This window comes from Lepisma saccharinum, chromosome 15 (assembly GCF_977018435.1).
Source record: "Lepisma saccharinum chromosome 15, izLepSacc3.1, whole genome shotgun sequence".
NCBI classification, from domain to species: domain Eukaryota; kingdom Metazoa; phylum Arthropoda; class Insecta; order Zygentoma; family Lepismatidae; genus Lepisma; species Lepisma saccharinum.
Genome location: NC_139243.1, coordinates 36,013,654 through 36,035,482, shown reverse-complemented (window position 1 = coordinate 36,035,482; position 21,829 = coordinate 36,013,654). Strand labels below are relative to the sequence as shown.

The 21,829-nt window shown below is 37.3% G+C and overlaps 1 protein-coding gene across 2 annotated transcripts in view; it reads left to right on the top strand.

The window, feature by feature from the left end:
- The window catches only part of Miro (mitochondrial Rho GTPase), an 84,867-nt gene that overhangs the window by 22,259 nt on the left and 40,779 nt on the right, over positions 1–21,829 (top strand). For both annotated transcript variants that reach the window (XM_083136805.1, XM_083136804.1), the window contains exons 4-9: positions 1,179–1,229; positions 1,586–1,687; positions 2,534–2,575; positions 11,904–12,069; positions 18,162–18,282; positions 21,287–21,479. In XM_083136805.1, coding sequence (XP_082992931.1) covers positions 1,179–1,229; positions 1,586–1,687; positions 2,534–2,575; positions 11,904–12,069; positions 18,162–18,282; positions 21,287–21,479 — 675 coding nt within the window. The remainder of the gene's footprint in view (positions 1–1,178; positions 1,230–1,585; positions 1,688–2,533; positions 2,576–11,903; positions 12,070–18,161; positions 18,283–21,286; positions 21,480–21,829) is intronic.

Below are 21,829 nucleotides of genomic sequence, written 5' to 3'. Positions count from 1 at the left end.
CTCTAAGAAAGGAAGTGTGTGCTCCCCTGTGCTTTGCACCATACCATGAAGGCATATAAAGGGTGTGGGGTTAGGGCCCCACACTTTCTTGATCTCAGCCGAGCTGGGGGTGATGTGATCAGCACCACGCTCCTGGCCATCTGTACCCCTCCCCCCACAGTTTCTTCCTGGTACCCACTTTAAAAAAAGGAAGATAAAGGGGGGGGATATGTACTGATGGGGTGAAGCTCATACGATAGGAGGTTAGCACATCACGCTATGATGCCAGGGGGTCCCAGGTTCGAATCCCGACATGGACATGGATGTTTGTGATTGTATTCATTTCATCATATCATCACTCATCCCCATCTTCGCAAATTAGTCAAAAGTGGCACAAAAAAGGAAGTAAAATAAAGCAAATCAATCAATCAATCATACGATAGGAAATGTTAGCATGTACTGTAAACACCATTATTATCAGCAATTTTACCAATACATCAGTATCACTACATCGGTCAGTAAGATAGAGTACAGATTAATCTGTCCCATTTTCAGTCTTTATAAATATTATATTGCAAGAAAAGTGTGTTATTTGTGCCCGTAAAGGTTAGGAATTTCCAGACACCATTATGCTAATTAATATAAGGCAACTGGTTATAAAAACTCAACATTGATTCAATTAATTTTTTCTTTTTTTTCTCAGTTACTTACTGTATTGTAAATAGGCCTGGTCCAATACTGATGCTGAGTCTGTATCACTATCAGTTGGAATTGAATCACAGATACTTTTGCGGAGTCTAAAAATTTTCATTATTTTGGCAACAACACTGCATGGAGAAATGCGTATTGTTATGAAATCATTATTTTATGTAAAATTGTGAATTTTTTAAAGAAAAATGTTGATAGATTAATATGCTGTAAAGTATATTTTATAATTTATAAATACATGAAGTATTTGCATTGGTATTGGTGGGAATTAGTGGTATCTTCTCAGTCCAAATTGTAAGCCATATGCTTGTTTCAAGTTTGAATTAGTTTCTGTTTTCATCTGCCAGTTTGTGATGAAATTACTAAGTATACCATTAAAACATCAAAAACTACCTACTATTTGCACAGTATATGTTAAATAATTTGCATGATTGACATTTGACTTATTTGTTGTCAGTAGTATTTTACTAGGCTATATTCTTTTGTTACAGGCTGTATTCCACATAATGGAGGAGTTTCCTGAAGTTGAAAGTTGTGTGGAGGTATGTACTCCATGCCTTTTTCAAAATTTTAAAATTGGAATAAGAGAAATTAATAGAAAACATGTATTTCACTATTTGTGTGCAAGCATGGTCATTTTCCATAACTATCTCAAAAAAGGTTTCACCTGCCTAATGGCATTTTTGGCCTTCAGCAAACGAGACTTTTTTTTATGCCATTATCCATCTTTTGTGGGAGATATTTCAACTGTTTCCTATTCACATGTGGAAAAATAAAATAATGTAGGACATATTTTTACTGTAGAGAGTTGAAATTTTGTTGGAAGGAATGAAAGTGGTGATCTTGTATTGTTCTTGTTTCTAAATACATTAAAAATTATATCTATTTCCATTTTTAGTGCTCAGCCAAAACACTGAAGAATATTTCAGAGATGTTCTACTATGCACAGAAGGCAGTTCTTCATCCAACTGCACCTTTGTACTCCCAGGAGGACCAGGATGTAAGTTTGTACTTCATTTTGAATTTTAACTTTTTTAAATGCCTTTACATACACTCCTGTTCAGATATAGTGCAACGTACTACAAATGCCCAACCTTATAAAATGTACCACTTTATGTAAACAGGAGTGTGCAATAGCATGCTACAAATGTTTTCATTTATAACTTTTATCACTTTCTGAAAAATTGTTAATGTTCATTGCAATATCTTTGCCTCAAAAGCCTTTATGAACTTGTTGGATGAAAATACCTCTTAACTAAAAAAATATCCAATTGCAGAAGGAAATAAACAAGAGGTGAGATTCTTTTTCAGACCCCATTTCAAGGCATGGTTTTAGACAGAAAAAGTTGACTAATCATCATGAAATTAAGTGATACTGTAAGGGAAGAGAAAAATGTTATCATAAGATTACCGCAACATGATGTCCATTGTCTACATGACATATAATTTTATTTGAGACAACTTTTTTTCTCTATTTGTGAGCTACCCAAAAATTTCTCAATGTTGGGCCTAGATTCAAACCTAAAGAAGAAAATTCCATGAAGAAGTTGTTACATTCTCTTTCAAACCCCATATTTACACATTCTAAATGGAATAGAGATTTTTTTGTGTTAGAATTTCTGTTCATTTTTATGAAAATGTGCATTAAAAATTTGAGCTTCCTCAAAGCTGAGTGCTTAGTATTGCTCATACTGCACACAAATGTAGCGGGGGGCGGGATACAACACATACATTTTTCATTTAAAGCCATTGAAGTGGAAGTTATAAATGTGCTAAATAAATGATTTATGTACTAAATCATAATATAAAGCTACAACATGTTAACAATGTCATTTTTTGTTTTCAGCTTACTACAGCTTGCCAGAAGGCACTTGTTAGGATATTTAAAGTAAGTATTTTTAATAAATGTTTCTTTACATATTATGTATTTAAATTGTTAGGTATATATTAACAATTAGTGTCATGGTGAAAGAAAGTTGTGTTATTCATATCATAGGCACTTGTCACTTGTCTTTTATGTGGATGGGTTAAGTCAGTCATATCAATTGGTTGTGCCTTTGTTATGGACTCCTAAAGTTCCAATTACTCTTTACATCCTACCTGTTCCATCTATTTGGCAGAACTGTATACAATTCTACAGGCACTGAACTTTGCTGATGTTCACGCTCCGAGGAAATGCCTTGTTTGCACTGATTTGACCAGTGTACTCCAGTCATCCTGTACTGCGATGTGTCCTTCGACGGCTCGGGTCCTTATCTGCCAGTGCTGAAGTCCGCTTCTGCTGGATCCCTAGTCATGTGGACATAAAGGGGAATGAAGCAGCTGATGCTGCCGCCAAGTCTGCTGATGCAGATGGCGATGTTTTTGTTCACTTTCTGCCAGCCATGGGCCTGCAGAACGTGTTTCTTTGCTCCCTTCTTGACACTTGCCAGGATATGTGGGATGATCTAACAGGGGACAAGCTTCGCACCATTAAGCCTACCATTAGTACATGGCTTTCTTCATGCCATCCCTCCCATCAAGAAAAAGTCATTCTGACTCAGCTGCGGATTGAAAAGAGCTCCTCTCACCCATGGTCACTTTCTTCAAAGGCTGGACCATCTAATGTTTTGTGTCTGTAATATCATTAACTCTGATAAACTTACTTTTCATTTTTTCTCGTAGTTTATGCGGGAAAATGAAAAGTAAGTTTATCAGAGTTAATTACCTATCTCCGCATAACCGCCAAACAGATATCTTTAGATACAATCTGTATTATCATTTTTAAATATTCAGCATATTCTTATTGAAGATGCTGAATTTACTTTCCTCAGACAGACTTTTAATCTTCCCAACTGTTTATCATTTATCATGCAATGTTTTAACAAAGCATTTTGGCTTTTTGAGAAGAGCAGATCTCTTTGCCTATCTCTGAGGAAGTTTTTAGTGTGAGTTTTTTTCAAGGGTTGTATTTGTCCAGGGTTCCTGTACAGCCTTGCACTGGAAACCTTTCTCGAGGAATTTTTTTCAACTCTTAGGTAAGAATTTTGGATAAGGGGATATTTCCTCATACACACTGAAGGGTACAACCCACACAGCACACAAATGTACAAAAGATATCCACTGGATATCATTTGGATATTTGTGTCAGAAGTTCTGGATATCCAATAGATATCCAGGAAATGTCCAATTGACATCGACTGGATATCTGCTGGATATACATTTGTTCCCATACATGATATCCAAAAGATATCCAGAAAGGATATGTTTTGGACATTTTTGGATCACTTTTGGACATGTACTGGACATCAAGTGGGACGTAATCTGGACATTATGCTTTGATTTAGACTTTTTTGTACGTACTTTGTATATTGTATGAACACGAAAAGTTCAAGTTTTGATCTCATCTGGATATTATTTCGATATGAAAGGATGCATGCAACAGTCAACCACCAATGTTTGTTGTTAATTTTCTTGCTCCCCCTTAAAATGGGCACTAGTCAAGTTTGATAGTTCAATGAACTAACCTATCTGTACCCACCCACACTAAGTACCACATAATTACTTCAAGCTTGCTTTCAGCTTGCCATATCAAGCTTGCTATCGTAAGCTTTCCGCAAGCTGGTGTGCTAACTGGGTATATTCCTTCGAGATTTGTGATGCTATAAGCGAGAATTGGCCCGATTCTTGTATGCAGTGTATTGTAGCGTTTCTGATCCTAAAATTTTAAAAAGTTTCAATCGCTGATAGTAGCTAATAATAAGATGCTCACCAACAAGAAAAACAGTCACAAGCTTCTGATTCACTCAGGCCTCAGGCATAAAACACACGAACTGAAAATGATGTGTATAGCTACTGCCTATGCTAAATATACAGGGTGTAATTTTAATGGCACCCACGGACCACGGAACATTTTATTGCATTTGTGACGTCATATCCCATCATGAAGCGATGCGTTCCAGGGTTGCCAGGAACACACATATTCTGTGAAAAATGACATAGCTACAATCAGCCACATTATGTACCGTAAAATAAAACGAGAAAACACGTTCTGTAACCTAACATGAAGTAAACAAACGATACGTTAAATGGTAGAAAGAAAATAGAATTCAAGTGGAAATGGTCATATCGAATTTTATCTCAGCTTACATGTCAAATATTTGCAAATCTAGTTACCAAGTTGACATCTACACTTTAGTCTATCCACTTCGTTCTTCTGATACTAGTTGTCTGTGACACTGAACAGAACAAAATTCCAAAGGTAAACAACACATAATATAATGTATATTCAGGGCATTATGAGGCAAGTGGCAAAGATGGTTGAAAATACAGGGATATAAGTAGTAGTAAAACAAACTGTCTGACAACTGTGTTTATCTATGCACCGGATACACATGTAATAGTTTGCAACTGTGAAGAGGGCAGTATAGTCGCTACTGATTCATCATTACATTGTTACTGTGGTTGTACGTGTTTTAGCCGTAATGTAACAACGTGAACCTTGGATACTTCCGTTATCAGCACAAAAGTGCAACAAGGCATCTGGACACAAACCTGTTATCAGCACAAAAGTGCAACAAGCCATCTGGACACAAACCTGTAGATATCAACCTTGCAACGAAATTTGCAAATATTTAACATGTAACTGGGCGAAAACAGCCACATGTAAGCTGCAAGTCCAATAAAATATATTGTTGTTGATATTTGACATGTAGGCTGAGACAAAATCCGATAGTGACACTTCATTTTAAATACGTCTCTTACCATTTCTCATATGGTTGGTTCACTTCCCCCTTCCCCTGAGATGACTGCTGATCTTCTGGCTGGTAGGCTATGATGTTCGGTCTACTGGACGAGTTTCTCGCTTCGTTTTACAGCTAATTATTTGGTTGGTAGTTTGTGATTTTTCACAAAATTTGTGTGTTCCTTGCAACCCTGCTGTGCACTGTTTCGCAGCAGGAAATTACGTCACAGACACAATCAAATGTTGTGTTGGGTTTCCAGCATCCAGGCGGCAAGACTGTGTTTTTTGAAAAGCTGTAGCGTCGAATCTACGCACCAACGAGAAAAATGTTACTGAGAAAAGTTTTTTTGTCTTGATGTCCTCTATACAAATCTGTGGTCCGTGGGTGCCATTAAAATGACACCCTGTATATAAGGAATGGGTTTTCCCAGTTTAGCTAAGGATTTACTCGATTTTAGTCTCAATTGTATTGTAGCGTTTAGTAAGACTAAATCAAAATTTTCTGGTTCTAAGAAGAAAAATATTAAATCGCTATATATAAGAAGTAAAAAAGTTTAGAAACACTAATGCTTCAATGCAATTATTGTTTCAATTGCAAGATAAAGTATAAAAAAGTATACACAATGGGAATACTATGATAATTTTCTAGGGGTGTGCAGGACAGAATTTTTTGGGTTGGGACGGGAAATTTTTTAAAGCCCGACATTCGGAATGGGAAATGTTCAAAATTTCCCGAAGCTCTGGAAATCTCAGATTCTACATGTCATTTTCACTTTAAGTGATTGTTTTCGCATTTCTGGTACAAAAAAGAACAATTTTCCATAAGTTCCAGACATTTACAATGCAGAAAACGTCAAGAATTAACGACTTTTAAAAATGACCATTGGATCCCGAAAAGTTGGGAATTAATTTCCCAAAGTTGGGATTCGGACGGGAAATTTTTTTCCCGATCCCGACTTTTCGGGATCCTGCACACCCTTACCATTTTCTAATATTCGAAACATATCCTATTTATGTTCATTGTTGGATAAAAAGTTCTGGATCAGTTCTATACATGTATTAGATATCCAGAATTGTATGTATTTAGGATATCCAGTTTTGGACAAGATCTCGATATGTTTTGGATATCCAGAATTGGATGTGTTTTGGACATTCAGTTTTGGAAGAGATCTGGCGTCGTATTAGATATTCGGAATTGGACAAAGTTTCTTACAACCAGTTCTACACACGTTTAGGCTGGGTATTACGAGATCAAGAATTTGTCGAAGAATTGGATATGCACAAAGGGATATCTAATGGACATTCAATGGATATCCATAATATCCATGGATCTGATCTGGACATTGTGGATAACCAATGGATATCCCTGGGAGATTTGTGCTGTATGGGAAAATGGCCATATGTGCCAATGCACTCAATAATTTTAATTCAGTCATTCATTTATTAAAGTTAATGTTACATGTTTTGCACAAAGTAGTGTATTTAAAAATCATAACCGAGACAAACATATGACAATAATGGAAACAAACCACAATCAGTACATATTATTCCATCTCCTGTACTCATTTCGGTGTGGTCACTTCGAAGTACGAGGTGCATGCCAAGAAAAGGGCTGATAATTTTTTACGCGGGGTTGGCAACACTGAGCATGCGCAGGAGCATGCCCTAATATTCTGTGCTTGCAACAGAGATAGAACACAGTGGGGTTGCGTATGTGCGAGTAGCAGTAAAGTGAAATGGCTGCCGTAATACAAAATCCCGCCAAATGTGAAGTGAGATCTGTCATATGATTTCTCAACGCCAAAGGACAGAATGCAGCTGACATCCATCAGGAATTGTGTGCCCTTTATGGACCGACAGTGATGAGTGAAGGGAAGGTCAGGCAATGGTGCAGAGAGTTTCAGGAAGGGCGTTGAAATGTCCATGAGGATGAGCGTAGCGGAAGGCCTAGTGTTCAGATGGACGATCTGGTGGAACGCGTTAACGAGAAAGTGCGTTCCAATCGCCGGTTCACAATATCTGAACTCACCAAAGAGTTTCCAGAAGTGTCTGCGAAAACAGTGCATCGAATTGTGACTGACAGCCTGGGGTATCACAAACTGTGTGCGTGGTGGGTACCAGTGGCGCAGGAACGGGGTTTAATGTACCCCCTAAATTTTTGAAGGGGTACTGTACCCCCTAAAACTGTAAATCGAGTTGTACCCCCCTGTACCACCCCTTGGTAATTTGACAGCAGTCAGAAGGTGCTACTATTAAAATAACCTATTTTCAGTTCGCTCAATAAAAAAGTGTATATTGTTTATAACTTAAAAGCATTATCTTCCTTACCATAGAAATTCAAACCATTCTAAACTTATTCTACTATTGAGCGACCACAAGGAAAAAACCTTGGACAAAAAGTCCCGCGCAGCTTTCTCTTCTTCCGTTCAGCTCAGGCCATAAGAAAGCATGGTTCACTCTCCCCCTACCCTCCTTGCGGGAGTACGGTGCATAGGAGTAGCAGGTCTGTGCAGGTTTTTTTGCTTGTGGTTCCACTATACATTGTGGTTGCGACTAGTTAGTTCATTGACCTAAGTTCTTGGAAACCTCTTTAAGGTGAAGAAAATTGTTTAAAATGTGTGTGGAACGATGGAATCAGATTTGCTCTCATAAAATCTTGCTGCAGACGAATGCTCCTTTGCATAAGGGGGAGGGGGTTACACTTTTCTAAAGAAATGGTCACGCCGATTCGAAGATAAGATACAAATCTTCATGTAAAATGGAATTTTCCAAACGAAATACTTACATGAACGAGACGAGATACTTACTACACACCAACTTGGGGGGAGGGGGGAGGTACAATGTACTGCTGTACCTCACCCATATTTTTCATAACTTTGTAAGGGGGTGTTCTGAAAACTATACTTAAACCTAAATATTAAGAGATTTTGAAAATAGAGTCCCGATTAGCCTATCTGAGCATGAAGTGAATCTAGTTTTAATGACTTCCGAGTGGAAACCGAAACAAAAATTAACACACACAAGAACGAGAAGGACCTCGCCACACAGGAGATGAGATGAGGCTGTGACAATTTTAAACTCATCGCATCGCGATATTATTCCTAGGTGAAATGAAATTTTTCCTAGACATTTAAACAAGGTGCAATTTGCGATATTATTGTTTTTACCTATGTATTAGATATACTTATAATTAGACATTAATTGCTTAAACTGTAATTTTGGTATCGAATGCAACACAAACACAACACCATTTTAAGTTAAACCCTAAAGTCAATCTGTAAGGAAATTACATTAGTCAGATGAATGCACGAGATAAATTAAACTCACTGCAGGTTCTATTGGTAGATTTTGGATTGGATTTGCAAGGTCTTGGAGTGAGATGAGAATGTTTGATTAATTTATTTGGTTTATTTTACTTCTTGACCTGGGACCTCTGGCGTCAAAGCACGCTAAGGTAACCCCACGGAGGCCGACGAGGTGGGAATCTGTTTTGGATTTTTTTTGTAGATGCTAAAATCTTTAACTGTGACGTGCACATGCTTTTGCTTACATTAAAGTTTACCTTTTCACATAAACGACAGATTGACATGTCACCCTAAAACACACGCATGTATCTGCATTTAATACCACTACATACAAAAGGAAACCTTGGGCGGTTCTTCATATTGTCAACCAAAGATTGAAACTAAAAAAAATTGAGCGTATGCATTTCCTTGCTTCCTCTGACATCTGAAGGATTCTGGTTTTGTATATGTAATGATAGTACTTTCAGTGCTTGAAGAGTGTCATTAGGTACAGCTAATTATATAACAAATAAATGCTTTGTCCAATGTTCCACAAATATTTCAAAGTTATACTTCTTAAGAGTTGGTCAGGAACCATCTCAACTCTATATTATTATTATTATTATTTTTTAATACAACGCCCTACAGTAAATGCCAAATACATGGCTTCTAAAAGACATTGGATGTGGTACAGATCTGCCATAATTGTTTAAAGATATTTTTATACGTAGCTATGGGAATTTAAAATTAGAATGAACTGAACTGAAGTGAAACTCTATAAGTATGATATATTCATAATGTGGTTTCTATATCCAGTAGGTGGGAGATGATTATTCCTGGTTGGGGTGGCTTAGGATCCTCCTCACTCCCTTTAATCTCAACCTGCATTAAAATGAATGCATGTATCTTTGTTCGAAATTTTCACATTTCGAATTCCTGATTTTCCGTTCCGTTAAATTCAAATAAGGCCAGAACGAAGTCACAGAGCTTTATATGTTTCAGAATTTTTAGGTCTGTTTAAAAAAACAAATTCTAAGGAAAAACAAAGAAAAAATAGTTATGTAAATTTTGCATTAAATAACAGGACATTCGTGTGTGTAGTTCTAAAATAGAATATTTCCCATGCCTTCACATTATACCTAAGTATCAAGGACGTATTTAGGAGGGGGGTCCGGACACTCCCCTGAAAGACTTACCAAGAAGTAAAAGTAAATAATCAAAATATAATTGTTTAGCATTTGTTATATAATCAATGGTTATTTCCGCTGAACTTATTGAAAAGCAAGGAATTTGGCTCATATGGCTTTGAAGGGTTCCAAAAGATTTATGCACACAACTAATGATAATATCCATAAAATATTAATCAGAAACTTTACTTTTCGTTAATTGGATCTAACTCCTTGTTTGTTATTCAATAAATATTCAATTATTTTTCTATTTGACATTAAATTCCTTGCCAGGGTAGTTGTTTTTATGCAAATCTTGACGACCTTAACTACACGTAAGCTAGATAATGAATATATGCTTTTATATCTCTATTCTTTTATTATATTTGACCTATTCATGTAATAACAATAATACAATATTAATTAACTTACATATTTAATTAATATTTTAATTTAATTAAATATAATTATTATTATTATAATTATTTATTATTATTATTGTTATTATTATTGCAACACTTGGTTGGGCCCCCAAAATGTATTTCTAGGTGCAGTAGTATGTGTGTTCATATATATACTGGGTGAGTCTTTTAAAAGAGGCCCCGTGGAAAATGAGCTCCTTGCATGTAGGCAACCCTGGTACACCGAAGAGAAGAGTGGGTTAGAGAACAGTCCAGGATATCGGTGCCAAGCATATTCGACAACATGACATGACATATCCTGGACTGTTCTCTGCCCCGCTCTTCTCTTCGGTGTACCAGGGTTGCCTACAAGCAAGGAGCACATTTTCCATGGAGCCTCTTTTAAAAGACTCACCCAGTACATATATATGGTGGGCTGAATTTTGTACCCCCCCCCTTCCCCCAATGAAAAACGTTCCTGCACCACTGGTGGGTACCAAAAATGCTGACAGATGCTCACAAAGAGCAAAGAAGGACAGCTGCACGTGATATTTTGACCTGCTGGGGTGAGGATGGGGATGACCTCTTTTTGCACATAGTTAAGGGGGATGAAACGTGAATATCGTATGCCACTGGGGAGTCGAAGCAGCAGTCAATGCAATGGCAGCACTCTGGTTCTCCTAAAGCGAAGAAATTCAAACAAACACCATCAGTTCACAAAATCATGGCAACCGTGTTTTGGGACCAAAAGGGTGTTTTGTGGAATTCTTGGAACCAGGACGAACAATTACAGCAGAGTAATTTCCTTGCCCCACTTGTAAATTCACTCCATTGATGCCATAGTAAAAGATTAAGAGTGTTCCAGTATTAAAACAAACAAAGAATGGGGCTATTCCGTGTCTCATCAGCCAGGTGTTTATATTCATAACGGAAATAACAAAACGGCGGAATTTTGCACTAAATTGTATGCTGTTTAAAGATATATAAAATCTGTAACATTATCAGTAATTTCACTAATAATCCAATTTACCTGTATGTGTATATTGGCTAATACTGGTAGAGTACTAGTTAATATGTCCTATTCCTAGAACAAATTATACAGTAAAACCTCGCTAATCTGGACTTTGCTTAATCCGGACAGGCCAAAAAAAGGAGAAAAAAGCAGAATGCAAGGTTTTATATGTGGCTAGAAGTCAACAAGAGAAATTCCCGAAGAAAAGGCAGTAAACCACTGATGAAATTCTGTTTTCTGCAGACTTTATACTGCATTGTATAGTGTATTTAGGCCTATGCCCTTTAAATACAGCATAATAAACGTATTTTGTTGCTATAAACTGAGTTTTAATGCACTTTCTACTGTTATTTTAGGTTATTTCAGTTAATCCGGACTTTCGTTAAACTGGTCAACGTATCCCCCCCCATTAGTCCAGATTAATGAGGTTTTACTGTACATAAAAATTCAGAATTATGTTTGAATTCACACTGGGATAGTCAAGGCAGCCTGTGTGTACATTTTACAGTTCCTGGTGAGTGTTTCAGTCTTTCTTTTCCACATTTTATTTATACTGCTTATTGTTATTTTATTATGTCATTGTAGATTTCACATGAAATTACTTCCAGTCTTGATTTTCCTCACCTCTAGATATGCGATGCTGACAATGATGGATTGTTAAATGATACGGAACTAAATGCCTTTCAACGGAAATGCTTTAATGCGCCATTGCAACCTCAGGTATTGGAAGATGTCAAATCTGTTCTGAAGAGAAATATCTCGGATGGAGTGGCTGGAGATTGTATTACACTGAAAGGTAACTAAATTTCCATATCAGAGGAATAACAATGACTATTATGTGAACTCAAAACTTGAATTATTTTATAGTCAGCTAACTCGTTCTTCCTAGATCACGTTTCAACCTTCGGATATACCCTCATTTTGTACTACCTTTACCCACCATCAATTCAACTACTAACAGCTGGTTACATTTTTTTGGTTACCCAAACATGGGATGTAGCGTATGCATCATGTACATACTATATGCTCCTGTGTACGGCACCGTGAATGTCCACTATATTACTTTTCTTCATTTTATTGTGCTGTATTATGAAGGAAGACAATAGAAATGAAAGGAATATGGGGAACTGTAAAATTCCATGGATTTGATGCCCTGGCTTATTTTAAAGGCACCAGAGCACTAAATTTATGTGGGTATAGGTTGGGCTACTTCTGGGGTTCCCCCCTTTTTTTTCATTATTCCACAGTCATGCCTAGAAGAGATGGAGTAAGCCCAACGTGAATTAAGTGGACAGTCCTCTTGCAGTCACCACAGATGAAAATGTTCCCTTTTGCTTCTGCTTGTGTTATATTTGTGTAATCCAGTTTTTTCTTTGTCACAACCACCGACACAAGTGCACATGCATTGACTGGGAGACCAGTTGTAATGTTGGGATGGAGGAGATTGTGAAGATGACCTCCTGCAAAAAAATCATCTGCTGCTGAAACAACATTGAAGTTTCATATATAGTAATGTCACTAGCAGAATCTGTTGAGGGCAGGAGTAACAGATTCTGTGCAGCCAGATGCAAGGACCCTAAACTTCTTTCCCGTGGCAAGCTGGCGAAAGAGAGGTCTGTGTGTTGGATGGTTGTGGGAGGGGGAGAAAACATAGCATTACACTTATGGGAATATTATTTTACTTGTTCTCTTGGGAGTATCAAACTTCCGATGGTGTGGAAAAACATATCAGCGGGAACAGGACAGGTTGAAGATTTGATTGGCAGGTGGAGAAGCCGAACCTTCCATTTGATTCGTTGTAACTTGAAATTGAAGTTGCTGCTTTTTTTTCTTCATAAGGAGTAAATGGAATTCTGAAAATTCTTATTCATCATATTTTTCATACATCGCACCTAGCCTAATCATCAACTTTATAAAAAGTTTCCACTTGCAACATGGGAGAAATTCATACTCTCTTGTTTACCTTTTTATTTTTATTTTTTCGAATTTTTGCCCATTCCAACGATATCAAACTAAATGCACAACTAGTATGAAACTGTTAACTCTTCACTTTGAGAAGGAAGTTTGGAGCTGTAAAGGGCAGCACAAACTTTGCAAGATAATAAACAGAACAACTGAATTCATACAAACGAAATACTGATCTGAAACCTACCATGTTGTTTCACATATGTTTTTACCTATCTCCTTTTTCACATGTAGATTCCCTCGAGCTAGTCTTGGGCAATGCAAAGGCAGAATTGCATAGCAAGCTGATTGATCGGGATTGTAAGGTGCAGTGATTTCAATATGTTTTTTCTTTTTAAAAAGACCCTTGCATTTCAATTCATAAACTGCAAACCTTTCAATTTTGAAACAAATTATTTACACAAAAATGTGTAGTTGAGTTTTTCCTTAAAAATTCCATACAAAACGAGCATAATAGTATTGTTCTTCACTGGCTATGTTTCACCATCTAAATTAAGCTGTCATCAGATTAAATTTTTCATGTTAACACTACATTGTTCTATGCAGCTTGAAGAATTCTCTTTTCTAACCATTACAGTTAATGTGTAACAAAATCTCATGGTATATCTTATTAATGTCCTTTTCCTTTTATGTAGCCATTATATTTTTTCATAAATGATAATTGTCTTATCTGTTGTTGTTTCTGTGTTTTAGAGACAAGAAACAGAGCATTCTTTACAAGCTAGTAACCTAAACACACAGCCATGAAAATAGGCGGCTGGGCAGAATTGCGCTGGTGCCACATATGGGAAAAGCAAAGCGAGAGCAGGGCAAAAGTTGCTGGTTCTCGTGCACTGTGTGGCAACGTCAACCGGGCTGTGTTGCCAAGCTTGAGCATCAGACCGACCTCTCTCTGGGTCAGTTCTGTTTCATCCCTGACCTTTCGAGCAAATACTGTCAGTTTGTATCACACGGATTACAAAGACCAACTGTACAATGAGATCTTTCATTCTCTTAAACCTTGAAACACACAGGGTTTTGCTCTGACGTGGCAACAGCGAGAACTTCTGCTACCCACCTAATTTCATTGCCGTGCATTTAGTGTCAAAAATTGTATTTAAAAATAATAAAAAGTTAACTGTGATAAGAAAGTAAGATTAGATAGGGCAGAGGTTGGTATGTATACAAATTGAGCAAGGCTTATATTCAGGGGATCACAGGTTCAAATGCCATGGCTGTCCATCCTCTGTGGGCAGTTTCTTGTAACTTTCCTTCCATCTTCCTCTCACATGTTATGATTAACCTAATGGTATACACAAGAGATGTTCCTTTTTCATAAGGGACGTTGTGGACGCGATCCTCCATCCTCCTCTCTCCTCTCACACATACATCACCCTCTCACCCGGCATAAGTTCCCATAAGTATGTCGTTCTGTTTCATCTCTGATTTGTGTAATTGCACGGGTGTGGTTGTCCCATAATTTAGTAATTGGCCATCCTGAAGTTGCTTGGAAGAGATTGTTGGTCTCCAGATGAATCCTTGGAACCCTGGCTCCTGTGTAAAATACCAGGGAGTTCTATTTTGAGTTAGTTCTTGATATTTATACTTTACAGTTAAAATATTAAGGTAAAAGAAATAAGAATAAGAAATATGATACAGCTTAAAGATATAATATAGAAGAAAAATACAGATAAGAAATATAATGGAAAATAAAATATAATTATGAGAGATAAAATGATATCAAATAATAACATATAATTGATTTGATAAGTAAGGAGATTCGAGTCTGTAGACTCGTATGGTCCGTAGACCAATTGCAAGGGTAACAAAAGAAGAAAAATAGATCTATGTTGAGGTTGGGATTTCACATGTTCCGCAAGCTTCTTCTTCCTTGTTTCTGGTCCGAGGATTAATGATGCTCATGGTGGTTGACTGCATGCACTTTCACTGTCAAACACTTGGGGAAAGTCCTGCCGTACACTTAGTCCAATTGAGTCCTTTGGGGACAGTGCTCCGCATGGAGTTAGTTCACTTTTGACTGCACGTATTTCACTATCAGCAACTAATCTGCAGAGTCCTATGTGTTCCACTCTAGAGGACAATATTTATTTCTCCTCATCCGAATATGGACCACCTTCGTGTTCCGTGAATACGCTGATGGATGTTAAAAACTTCCATGCGTATTTGATGCTGCGATTGGGAAAGGCTTTTCTTACACTAAGTTCACTAAGTACTTCATGTCCCACCATCCGATGGGACTATATCCTTTAAGAATGGGCTTACAAAAGTATTCATCTTTGACTCTAACTAGGACTCATTCCCTACATCTGAAATGAAGTATCCTTTTTTTCTAGAGATAGACTGAGTTCACTAAGTCCTTCAAGTCCCATCCCACGGAATGATGTTACTCAGGAAAGGAGTTCACTTGAATGTTTGACACTGGTAACTTTGTGATTCTCAAAGTAATAAGGTTCTATTGGAGATGCTGTTCTCAAAGTCCAAATATGGACTACCTTTGTTTCATTTCATACACAGATGGACAAATAATTCTTCAGGTCCCTCTAGGGGAAGTCTTAACATATACTAAGTTCAGTAAATCCTACAAGTCACACCAACTGATGAGGCTGTGTTCTCCAAGAGTAAGTTCACTCACATGTTTAACACTAATACACTGAGTTCACTAGATCCTTCAATTGTTGTCATCCAGTAGGGCTCGGTTCTTCAGGTAAATAGCGTTATTAAGTGTTACTGAGCTTTCAGAAGTGGGTTAGTTGTGGTCCTCAAGATCTTTTGGTCTTGCAGAAGTTATAAAATTTTCTTCTGGGGCCTCCCCGATGGCGCAGTGGTAGCGTCGTCGCCTTGTAGTCAAGGGGTCACGGGTTCGATACTCGGTGGAGGCACATGGCACAGTGGTTCGGATCCCACTTTAAACCGTAGGTCCAGTCCCGATTAGCCTTACTGTGCATAAAGTGGACTTAAAACACCAACTCAAACCAAAATTTTCTTCTGTTGACTGAAGAAGGTCCTGGTTTGTTGGTTAATAGGTGGTTCTCGTTGTGTAGTCTGTGATCTTCTAGCTCTTATCATTCTTCTAGTTCTGACTGGGTTTTCCTCGGTGTCGCTTCTACCGGGGAGATTCTGGTTCTCTCTTATGTTGAATTTGTATTCAAGCTCTTCAGCATTGGATATTAACAGAGTTAATTTGTTAAGTGCTTCACACTTTTTCTTCTTAGCTAGCAGGTTAGCATAGTCATCACGTCCTAAGCTTCTTCTCAGCGTTCCAATTATCGAGGAGTTATGCTTAAGGCACTTGGAAATCTTATGTTCCGGTGAATCCAGTACCTCACAGTTAGTGCAGATTGCTGTATCCCTCAAGTTAAACCGCTGCAGATAGCTATTAAATCGTCCATGTCCAGTTAGAAAATTGACCATTTCCTTAGTTGGATTTAGATGAGTCCATGTGTTTCTCTCAGCGATGTCTGGGATGTATTGTCTCGTATGGGTTGAGCCATCCCTTTTCCACTCCTCATTCCATATCTGGTTGAAGTCTTTCGATATCACGTATGGAATCCATCTGGATGTTCTATCTTGATCTTATCATCTTATGTTGGTTTTTCTTAAACCAGTAAGTTGTAGCTGATTTGAGAAGTTCCATATCCAGTGGAAGTTCCCCAGCAATTGCAAGTACAGAGAGAGTTGAAGAGGTCCTAAAAAGGCCCTTAGTACTCGTAGAAGAACATTCCTTTGAGCTGATCAGAGGGCTGATTTAATTACCTTTTGTTGAGCTAAATGGGCCCAGGTGCTGGCACCATATCAAACAATAGAGAGAAACACTACTCTATAATAAATCGTTGCTGTTTGAAAAGGGATTTTGTAGATGGAGTTTCCCATGTTCAACATTTTATGCATTGCTGCTTTGGCTTTAGATAGAATGTACTTTATATGACTGTTGAATCCTAATCTGGAATCAATATAGATTCCTAAGTATTTGAGGGATTTTGATTCTTTTAAAGGTTCATCATTTATTCTAATGCAGGGTGTCCTCAATAGCCTTCCCTTAAGTTGTATCTTAAAGGCCTTGCTGATGGCGATTTGTAATTTTGATAGGTTACACCAGTCCATGACCGACGATAAGACTTCCTTGGCCTTCATTTCCAAGTTCCGTCTGTTCTTGTCACCGACGAGGATCATAATCATCCACTTATGCTATTATATCCATTGCATGCGGGCTGTTTCCTGTTTTTTGCAGGAGTGGATCGACAGTTATATTCCACAATAACGGCCCAAGGACGGAGCCCTGTGGGCAACCTTTATTTGTCTCTCTAGTTATGGTATTTCCATTCCATTCGAAAGATACTGTCCTTCCGTTAAGATAGTCTTTTAGTATGTTGTATAGAGGACTTGGTATTTCTTTGTCTCTTAGTAGTTTTAGGGTAGGCCCACCAGACATTGTCGAAGGCTCCACTAAAGTCAATGGTGATTCCTATCACATACTTGTAGTTGGATCCACGTACTACTTCCGATGTTCCTTAAGGGAGATTTCACACTGACAGGCGACACTTGTTGCATGAGGATTTCACCAATCAAATGCAAGTTTGTGCTGTCTGTCATGCCATTGTGATGTGAAATGTTGCTGTTGATTGGCTTCTTTCCAAGTGGCACATGTTGGTTTTGTCTGACATCTCCCTTAATCAACCAACCAGTAACTTAACACTCACTGAGATGTAAACTAAGCACACACCTAGTACATGGAGTCTCATTATTTGTATCTTGTTCTAGTTTTTCAAACTGCATCTGGTATATCTTATTCAAATCTCCTAACTTATTCAAGTCATGAAAAAAGAGTAGAACCATCAGGTTACTCAAGTCAAGTGTGAAGTGGATATGATCGAATCCTTATGCACATGAGACATGTTGATTTTTATTTCCTTCCTTTCCTTACAGGATTCCTTTTTCTACACTGCCTTTTTATACAGAGAGGAAGGAACGAAACAACATGGACAGTTCTCAGGAAGTTTGGTTATAATGACAGTCTTCAGATTGCAAAAGAGTACCTTTTCCCACCGTAAGTACTGTCCCCACACTAGTTGATACCAGCAGTATCAGTATTGGAAAATATTGGTTCAAATTCAAAAACTTCTGCTGATCAATGTTTTTCTTAAGTCCATTTGTCTTGTAGCACTTTCTTGGAGACTAAATATTCTGTAAATTATGCAAAATTTACAATTTACTTTAATCTTGAACCAGTATTTTGTGAGAGAATGGATTTTGTCGTTAAATGAAAGTTACTTTAAAGTTTTAATTATCTTACAAGTGAGCTTGTACATATTTTGAAGTAAAATCCCTGCTAGATTGATATCATACAGTTCAAATAGATTACTTATATTATTATTATATTATTACTTATAATATGCTGTGCAAATTTATTACAGTGTTCAAGTATCAACAGGGGTATCTGTAGGGATCTAAGAGTGTTAACATCAGTGTTTGTATTACTTCAAAGCTTCAGCTCAGCTCTAAATTAGCATATCGGTGGTAATTTCTTCATTACTCGGGATAAGCTGCAGAAGATCTGTTCTGAATCTATGTGCCATACCAGTAAAGGAATGCATCGATAATGTCACTCTTACTTCATTCTTTTTTCTAACCCCAGGTGCATTAGTTTTCCAGCAGAGTAGCAAATTAACCCTCCGTTAGGCACGTGTGGTATAGGTGTCCCCATATTGATATTAGTGTTCTGATTGCAACACTGAACTATACTGCACATGGGTACTTTTGCGTAGCTGAGCGTGCTTTCTTTATCTTTGTTTTAAGTTCAGCTGTGTTCTTCTGTTGCACTTCTAAGCCATGTAATATTTTAAAGTTAACATCAGTTTCATGCTTAGGGGACTAAATATGTAAAAAGAAAAATATCAAGGCGAGATAAACAGAGCACACAGCAGATCAAAATGTTATGCGGAAGTGGGTTAGTGATGAAGGGGAGGACACCTATAGTTCAAATCACAAACCCTGACACCTTCCGTAAACAAAACCACCTGCATGCAGAAAGCATTGCAAACTCATAGAAGTAAAATAATCCACACGAAAATTCAGCGTTGTTACAGGATTCATTACGTAAGGTAAAACAATGGCAAATTTGTAGTATGGGATACGCTGCCGCAAATGACGTCTCACTTTAAACCCAATGCTCTTTCTTTTTTTACTTATTGCTTCACCTTTATGGTTAACTCTTTGCACCAGTAATCATTTCCCATAAATTTGGCTTCTTTCTTTGAATATATTTTACTTGAATTTTTTAGACAAAATGATATAACATGGTAATGTATATTTCTAAGGTTTGATATAGATAGGAGTGTATTTGAAATTTGTTTGTACATTTTATGTAAATTGTATCTTATGTAAATAAAATATATAATGGGCATAAACAGCCATATTCATTGCTGTAAGTTCAATAAATGTATTGATGATCAAAACAAGACAAAAAGTTCGTAAATTTATTGCGGTTGGAAACTTTGACAAGCATCCTAATAACGATTTTTGTTCCGCCAAATATAGTGCACTTCGTAAAATAACTTGGTGACATGGCAAGGCAAGATAAGTGTGAACATTTTGTAGTAATATAACTTTCAATGAGCTTAGAGATTTGTGTACATAATGATATTTTGTAACATTGGTTATTTTCTAAAAAGAATCACGTGAACAGCAAGGAAGTAGTGCAACTTAGTAATATTGCCTGACTTATCCTTAGAAAAATAACATGCCGAGTTCTATGCGTGCGGGAAGGTCTCCGTGTTCTCCGAGCTTGTTTTCAAAACACCAGCAAGGACAGCCTTTGAAAAGGGGTGAGAAACAGATTCTACTCAATATTTATGTAACGTTCTGTCAGTAGTATCCTGAGAAACCAGTAAATGAAGTGGTTAAGTTGGTATCCCAGTGCAGTGGTGTGTCAGTGTCTGCAGTTTTAAGGGTTATGAAAGAGAGAATGACCGGGAGAGTAACAATGTATGCGGCTGCATATTCGTCTGATGTTTTGAGAACGGGTTCTCACATTCAGAGGCTCTTATATAAAATGAATAGGTGCAGCGAACTATGAGTGTAACAGCAGATGATTGCAGTCATGGATCAGCTGACGTGGAGTGATACATCGAATCGGTGAGACCGTTTGTTTACAGAAGGTCTCAGGGATGGTGATTTAGACCTTAGGATGTGTTAGTGACCACGTGAGTGGAAGTGAACATGACACTTCTTCTGTTGTTACGTACGGATCTGATACATCTTTCAGAGTTAATAAATATTTGTACATTAAAAAGTATAAATTTTAAACATTCCACCATCGGTTACATACATAAAGATTAGTAAATTAACATCTTTGTAATTTTTAATTGGCGTCCATTCATTTCTCGTTTGGTCATGACAAATCTTTAAGTTTTCAACTTTTAAACTTTGCATCTTATACTCGTACATTTTCCTCTCTTTCTTTCCAATTGATTTATCAATTTTATCAAATGAAGCAAGGGCGTAACAAAGTACACGGATCAACCATACATTTTTTTCAAACTCTCGACTCTACCGATAGGCATAGTGGTGGGAGTTATGCGCCTTCACGCTCAACTTCACGTTACAATTACTTGAGAACTACTTGACGTATTACAATCTAACAAACACCATTCTTAATGAATTTTTCCATACTTTCAAATGAGCTGAAAAGAAAATGGGGTTTCCATTTAAAAGAAACTAAGTTTGTGTTGAAAACGTACTTCCTTACGTAGTTGAACGTATTTTGTCCACTAATTTCATGAGCCCCTCTCATACCTTTATATCTGCGAAAGCAGTTTTTCAATATTTATTGTTGTTCACGAAATATTTGTGTGGTAATTTTAGGTTACTCACCCTGTATATCTTAGGATTTATAAATATTTGGAACTGCTTGGAATAGTTGTAGTTTTTGTGTATCAGTATCTGTGGGAATTTGTAAGAGTATCAGCAGTGGTATTGTGATATGGGCTCAGCCCTTATGACAAGTCTATGTAATTGTTTTGCAGTAAGCATAATGAAATATTGTATTTCAGATTGAGGGTTCCAGCAGGTTGTACAACAGAACTGACACATCGTGGGCAACATTTCCTGTCCACTGTATTTGAAAAATATGATAAGGATCAAGATGGTGCATTGTCTACTAAAGAAATGGAAGACTTATTTTCAACGTGTCCATCTATGCCATGGCAAGATGATTTTTATAAAGTTGTTCCAACAAATGATAAGGCAAGTGTTTACAGAGAAACAGGACTTCCATACACTTTAGGGAGATTTTACACTGAAGTGATGTGTGTTATGTTAGAAATATCAGTTACTTTCAACTTTCTATACACTGTCAGGGTGAGGCACTGCACTTGATTGGTTCATAGTTCGTATTCAAGTATCCTGTCACATTGATGTAAAATCTCACTTAGTGATGCCTCCTTGTTTCATGTTAGATCAATCTTTGCTTTTCCATTTTTATATTTTGTTGCTACCAAAGTTTCACTTTTCTGGCCATTAAATTTCATTCCTTATTTTGTTTCATTTCCCACTTCCTGTTATCTCCCTTCTTCCCCATAGACCTTCCCAAAGGC